Source organism: Carassius auratus, chromosome 6 (genome assembly GCF_003368295.1).
Source record: "Carassius auratus strain Wakin chromosome 6, ASM336829v1, whole genome shotgun sequence".
In the NCBI taxonomy this organism is placed as follows: domain Eukaryota; kingdom Metazoa; phylum Chordata; class Actinopteri; order Cypriniformes; family Cyprinidae; genus Carassius; species Carassius auratus.
This window is the reverse complement of record NC_039248.1, coordinates 17491554-17499363: the sequence shown is the minus strand read 5'-3', so window position 1 is coordinate 17499363 and position 7810 is coordinate 17491554. Positions and strand designations below refer to the sequence as shown.

General features: G+C 36.8%; 1 protein-coding gene across 1 annotated transcript; it reads right to left on the bottom strand.

Moving 5' to 3' along the window:
- Positions 1-446: 446 nt before the first annotated feature.
- scly (selenocysteine lyase) lies at positions 447-6349 on the bottom strand. The gene is made up of 13 exons (XM_026263977.1): positions 6253-6349; positions 5472-5591; positions 5258-5367; positions 4824-4924; positions 3406-3589; positions 3111-3238; positions 2684-2845; positions 2497-2603; positions 2339-2375; positions 2028-2111; positions 1797-1899; positions 1443-1518; positions 447-1144 (listed from the first exon to the last, which is right to left on the bottom strand). The coding sequence occupies exons 2-13, from the start codon at positions 5576-5578 to the stop codon at positions 991-993; spliced, it is 1353 nt and encodes a 450-aa protein (XP_026119762.1). The 5' UTR covers positions 5579-5591; positions 6253-6349; the 3' UTR covers positions 447-990.
- Positions 6350-7810: the final 1461 nt, after the last annotated feature.

Here is a 7810-nt window from a genome sequence, read left to right as displayed (position 1 = left end):
TCAGAGCATATGAACTTTAATGATTCAGCATCAAGAGAGATCAGATCAGCACTGAGATATTAAAGAGAGTCCATTTAGCAAGGCTGGTGTAGCTTTGTTGTACTGGTAACATATATCGGTCTCATTCTCCACGTGCACGCTCCATCACATCCCAATGTAACTAGTGCAGCCGGCGAGTTAAAATGAACAGGTCTCTGTTGTTTCCCAGAAAATAGAGTATGAACATCTACAACATAATTAGAACAATTCACATTATTAAATTATGAAACATTTTTTTAATTACAACATACCACAGTGTATTTTACAAAACAAATAGCTAAAAGTACCTGTTAAAAAGATCTCTGACCCAAATGACCAAAGTCAACAGTCATATGCAAGTAGGTGTGTGTAATACATTTTTAAAAAATGACATATTGATATTGAATGTAATTTTACTGGTAACAGTGCCTGTTATGGAAAGCTGATTTTCATATTTTATGCTGTGGTTGGTTAATTTCCCAGTGACATGAATAAACCACTCAAAACATGTTTTTCAATGTGACATGCTCTATGAAATCAGTTTGCAATTATTTTTTATGGACTTCACACATTGCACACCTCCATTTGCAAGCTGCTTAAAGTATTTTTTTTTTTTTTTTTTTTTACCATTTATCAGCTTCAGTTCCCTGAATTTCCAATATAGTGCAACCTGACAATGTCCCTGAATCCTGAACTCGTCTCATGACACACCCTCTAATCTATTTGCAAAGCAAATCAGATTTATATTAGATATTATATTTTGCTAAATAAGAGCTTCTAGATAACTATAATGTAACCTGACGATGACCCTGAATCCTAAACTCTACACCTCTAATTTATGTGCAGAGCCTCATGAGCTATAGCTCATAACTAAAACCATTCATTAAAACGTCTCATTTTTGGTTGGAGTTAAATAACCATACATGTATTCAAATATATATTAGACAGGTAAAAAAAAAAAAATCCATGGTGCTAGTTCATCCGCTCCAGTTGCTCTACAGTGTCTCTCAGATCCTCCACAACAATGTCCACATCTTCACGAGAGGTACATCTACCCACACTGATCCTCAAAGCGTTGGTGGCCACATGATATGGAATCCCACAGCTTAGAAGAATATGGGAAGGTCTAAGGAAATGAGAACACATAACCAAATTTCAGCAAAAAAACAATAAGGATTTTCCACATTCTGATCCATCTAGAGCACAGAAGAGTGCACAAGCCAATACAGTCAGTAAGTGTGCAGGTGTTCGGCCACATTTTATCAGTTCGGTTTTTTTGGTGCTCTAATAATTTATACACTTGAAAATTTTAAGGATTTGATACTGCACTGGTGAAAATTCACACTTTCCCTCATACAAAAAAAATAAAAAAATAAAAATGATACTGACTTTAAACTTTTTCATTGTAAGCACAGATGACTTACTGGTCTCCTCTGTCTGAGTGGCAGGCAGCACCCACACTAGCCAACAACCTCCTACAGGTGGACAGCACTCTACGCCCTGCAGCAGGGGGGAAGAGTCCCATCAATTATTCATAAAAGCTCTGGTGTTTTACAAATCTGCAGGGTCAAGACCTGACCCACTTCTGACCAACGTGTGTAAAAAACTAACTTAAATTTCATCTAAGCAAGCTTAAATAGAGCATTACTGTAATGAATCTTTAATGTCCAATACATGTAAATGACAATGTGCATCTAAAAATATCTGGATGTAAAAACATATTCCATTCATGTCCTGTGAAAGACAAATGACAAGGTTAAAAATGGCCATCCACTCACCCTGAAGTCCCCTTCCCAAAATGGAAACATTGCATGTGTTGGGCAAAATGTCTGAGCCAGGAAAATGGCTGTTAAAGTGAACCTTATCTCTTCCAAAGACAGCCTAAAAAACAATAAAAAAAAATAATAAGAAGAAACAAATACAACAAAATGTATATAAAGATACAGGTTACATTAATATCTACTGAAATATTTCTATATCAGCTATAATAAGGCAGAAACAGGGCTTACAAGCAGCTTCTGCTCTAGATAGCATCGGATGTCCAGGAAATGGGCTTCATACGCAGCTAGATTTAGGTTCACCAATTCTGCAGCCTTTTCGAAGAAATTAAAAATAAAAGTTATGTAAAATAAATCTATCACTGAAAATAATAAATATTTTTTTCCTGTTATACAAGCGCAAACAGTTACATTACTGCTAAAAAAATAAACAATCAAATAATGTTACCCATGTTCAATGTGCAAACATTAAATTATTTAATCCATTAATTAATAAATTAAGTAATAAATAAATGGCCCTCACGATACATAGTGGGTTTTACCTTTCCCAGACCGGCTATCATTGCGGTGTTCTCAGTTCTGAGAAATAAAAAGATAACAACAGTATTGATTTCAGAGTCCGTAACACACTTGATTTAATTCGGTTCAATAATTGATTACATTTACATGAAACCCCACCACACAATAAACCATGTCATACCCTGGTCTGAAGTTGCGCTCTTGTCCTCCTCCAAAAAACAGAGGGTAAACCGGAGTTTTGGTTCCAGGATCGTTCACAAACAAAGCGCCAATTCGAGGGCCATAAAACTGAAACATACCATCGACAGGATTGTCATCTCTAATTTTCTTCGCTTAGAGAGAGCCACCAAAAGTGTATCGTTTCTTACCTTGTGTCCTACAATGGTAATATAGTCTACTCCCAGCTCATGTGCATCCACTCGTATCTTTCCAATAGCCTGTGCTGCATCAGTGTGCAGGAGGATTCTGGGAGCTGATGCTGCCCTCTGTTTGTTTACTTCCCTCACCCTCTGACAAATATCCTTAATTGGCTGTTGAAAGGAGAATCTCAGTGGTTACTTTCAGTGTTTATGCCAAATCACGGCTGAACAAAAACTATTGTATTTTTACTGGCAGAGCAAAAATTAACTGGTCATACTGTGTCTATAATATAAGTTGATCTTTATTAACATCATGTTTATAAAATGTTCTATAAAAGCAATATCATGCTCACAGTTGAGCCTCATACCAATGGCCAAAACACAGTTGTGTGATTAACTATGAAATATATGAAAGTAGTCCAGGCAACATTCTCACCATAATAATGCCAGTCTCATTATTGGCCAGCATGATGGACACCAAGCAGGTGGTGGGACGAATCGCTGCAATGACATCCTCGACCTCCACCCGTGCAGTCACCTTGGAAACGGGCACAGATGTGACATCTACAACGAGAACCCAATCAGAGCATAACGTTTTTTGGTAATATTCTTATTTTAATACAGATCGCAATACAGTAGTAAACTAAAGTATTGTACACTTCCTAAAACAACATCTTTGGAGAACAATGTTTCCATTTAAAGTTATAGATGGAAAACATATGCCTGCTGACCTGCTTTGCCCTCTTTTAACAAGTGTTTAGCTGTGAGACTGATGGAGTCGTGCTCTACATCAGAGATGATGATATGGGGCAGGGAGCCACTTCCGTTTAGCTGTTTGCTGTTCATGTCTCCCTGTGCAGAAGTCTTGCTCTTTCTGAAGTGTTCCAGAGCCGTGTGAAACACCAGGTTATTGGCCTGAAGGTCCAGGGGGAAAAAAAAGAGAGCTTAAATAAAGTACAGTGGAAGTGAAAGTACTCGCACACGACTTTCACCAGGGATTCAGTGCACCTCTCAACAAAAGTGGCATGCACCGTTAGGACCAACACATGAAAGATTAAAGACAGTGTTACAGTTAAGAGCAGTTCACACCGGCACAAATGTTTGGCATTAAAATGCAGATTCACTCTCTAACAGCAAAAAAAAAAAAAAAAAAAAAAGCAGAACTACCTCAGGTTAATCCAGGACACAAAGTGCTAACATTACGTTTCTGACACCTGCTTGTTTTCATGTAAACATTTTTGCATTTGCTATGGTATTTATCAGGCAACAAAAAAATACACCTGTACAATGACAAGGAGACAACAATATTTAAAGGAATATTTCACGCAAAAATGAAAATTCTTTCACTAATTACTCACCCGATCCAAACCTGTATGACCTTCGTTCATCTTCGAAACACAAATTAAGATATTTTTGATTAATTTTGATGAATCAAGGCTCAGAAACGTAGCAACGACATCGTTAAAATAATCCATGTGATATCAGTGGTTGAACTGCGATTTTACGAAGCTATGAGAACACTTTATTCAACAATTTCATCTCCTCTGTGTCACCCTATAAATGCAATGTAGGTACGCAGATACATTGTTTATGTTGTTTACACTTTGATCTGAACGTAAACAACGTTGTTTACATATGTGATAATCTCCAAAAGTGCGCTACAGGGTGGAGACGAATTGTTGAATTAAAGTTGTTATTTTTGTTTTGTTGTTTGTGTACAAAACGTATTCTTGTAGCTTCATAAAATTGTGGTTGAACCATTGATGTTACATGGATTATTTTAACAATGTCTTTTCTACGTTTCTGAGCCTTGATCGTGTAAGAATCCTTGCTGTCTATGGGAGGGTGAGGGAGCTCTCAAAATTAAGCAAAAATATCTTAATTTATGGTCTGATAATAAACGAAGGTCTTACAGATTTGGAACGACATGTCTGCTTGTTTGTGGTAAAGAGTGTCAAAGTTAAAATTGTTTGAACTTTGAGTATGTTACAACACTAGACGTGGATGGTGGAAATGTGAATTATGCAACAGCCTATAGGGCCTTCACTATACGGCTGAAAACAAAAAAAAAATGATTAAAAAAATTCTAAGAGGAAAAGAAGATAATTTGATGAATTTCTATTTGACCTAGTACACCTGAAATGCTCACCTCAGTTCCTCCTGAAGTAAAAATAATGTCTGCTGCTTTTCCACCAACCATCCTGGCAATAGTGTCTCTGGAATGGTAAATGATGTCTCTGGCTTTCAGACCTAGGATCAGTGGAAAATAATGAGATTGTGTTCAATGGATAGTTAACCCAAAAATAATAATCATTTACTCACCCCTCATGTCATTTCACTTCGTCCTGTCAAACTCAAGATCCAATTATTATTGACTTTTAAGAATCATATATTTTAAGATTATTTTTGGAGGGGGGGGGGCATTGTTTGGTACCCACCCTTCTTCAAAATATATTCTTGGGTTTTGAAGGAGACGAGGGTGAATAAATGATGAGAAAATTTTCAATTTTGGGTGAACTATGCCTTTAAATGTGACATGTGAGATTGCTGCCTGCCAATCATATATCATTGAGAACCTCATACCTGGCAGGTAATTACTGCTGGGATTTCCCCACGCATCAGTTAAAGCATCAGTAATAACCCTGGCCACCTCTGGATCCACTGGTGTGGTGGCGTTGTAATCCATATATATTCTGCAGCAGACAAAGCGGTTTTACTAACTACAACTGGAGCATGTGGCAGATCAAATGCGAATGACTTCATGTTCAGTCTAGGACTGATATGATATATTCATTACCTGTCTGGCCCATCAGCCACATGATGCAGGTCAGACCCACAATGATGTGTTAAGGTTCCCCATAAATTATGACCCAGGATGACAGGGGGATCAGTCTTTTCAGCCATTATCTAGATTACACTGGTAGATAAAATGGCAAAAACACATGACCGGTAATAAAACATGCATTAAATGTATGACACTTAATGTCAATAACTATAATACATGAGTCATGAGGCTTATTTGGTAACATATATGTGACCCTAGAGCACAAAACCAGTCAGAAGTAGCATTTGTAGCAATAGCCAACAATACATAATAACACTACACAATACATGGGTCAAAATACACAATACATGGGTCAAAATTATTGATTTTTCTTGTATGACAAAAATCATTAGGATAATAAGTAAAGATCATGTTCCATTAAGATATTTTGTACATTTCCAAGCATAAATATATAAAAATTGCATTATGAACTTCATTCTGACAACTCTCAATATTTTGACTTTTTTGCACCCTCACATTCCAGATTTTCAAATAGTTATATCTCATATCTTATTAATACAAGATCGCTATTTGATCTATATTAAGTTGAATGTATAATATTGCGGCAATAAAAGCCATTTCCTGCTCTCTGATTCATAAAGGTGATTGACTGCTGGTAGAGGCAGATTACTGTTGTCTACGAGCATCCCATAACAACTAAAACACTAAAACGGTCTTTACAATCACTTTACAAGAAGCATCGCTGAGATAAAGACTGATAAACCAAATGAACCTATAGTATTAGTTTACTAACCTCTCTTGCTCTTTAGCGTTTGTCCTGTCAATGATTCACAGTTCAAACTGATGATGCGGCAGGCGCAGGAACCGCACGCTCTACTACTTTGAACCGGAAGTGTACATGATTAAACCCCTCCTCTTTTCGGACGGTCGCCCTTTGTCTCTTTCTTTAACTGTCTATGGTCTCTACTACAGCAAGGGCTTTTATGGATCAGATCATGCTGAACTTTTATTTATTTATTTATTTATTATTGCAAATAAAATAACAACAATTGACATAAAGAAAAGGAAAAGGGGAAATACATACATAACAAAATCTTAGGCTATATAAGAGCATTACAAAAGTTAACAAAATATAATACTTTTTTTTAGATCGTGCTGAAGTGACTTGGTAAACGTCTAAAAGGAGTCAAACGATCGGTTTGAGCGATTTGCTATCTCGCACTGGTTGAACCCTGCGTCACGTTATTAATATTCATGAGCTACGCCTTCATCGTAGTAGGGTTGTTACATTTTAGTTAGCTTTTAGGCAAGATAGTATGGCAAGCTGATTTAACATTTTAGATATCTTTTACGCATTAGTATCTAAATAATTGGTACTAGCACCCCGTGGAAAATATTAAATAGATTAAGTAGCCTACTAGTTGCATGGAAGTTAGAAGATAGCCTCATAGATAATTTTTTATTTTAATTGTTTTGACATCAAACTTTCTGTCCAATCAAATGCTCTCTTGAACCCAAAGCACTGAGTAGATAAAAAGACGCTGAAGCTGTGGCTCAAATCGGTCATTGATTAGTAATTTCTGTGCGGGGAATGCCACGTAGCGCACTACAGGGGATAGGGAACGAGACAGTGTAAATATGCTTCCCGTTGGGTCGAATGAACTCTGGTGTGTGCTGTGTCACGCTAACCGCAGATCATAAAACTTAACGTACCCATTTGAATTCTACACAGAATGCTATATTTTATAGCAGTATGAGATTGTGGCTGTCATATCCTGTCAAATGCAGCTAAACTGAGCTCAATGACTCTGGTAAAACTGTTACTGTGATATTAACTAAACGCTATTGGATATTTTAAAAAGTGGAGGACCTGCTTGATATGTCCCGCCCTGACTTCCTATTTCAGTTGAAATGACGTCAACACACAGAACAATGCTGCGTGTTTTAAAGCACTTCAGTGAACCTTTGAATACTTATTTTAAAATTGAAATGAACAATGTTAAAGGAATAGTTCACTCAAAAATGAAAATAATATTATTCATAATAGCTAATTACTCACCCTCTTGTCATTCCAAATCCATAAGACCTTCATTAATCTTCAGAAGACAAATAAAGATATTTCTGATGAAATCGGAGAGCTCTCTGACCCTCCCGTAGACAGCAAGGGTACTACCACAATCAAGGCACAGAAACATAGTAAGGATATCGTTAAAATAGTCCATGTGACATCAGTGGTTCAACCATAATTTTATGATAATACACAACTTTATTCAACAATCGTCTCCTCCCTGTCACCCTAGTGCCATTTTGGAGATTATCACGATGCATACGTATGCTATGGTCTGAACATA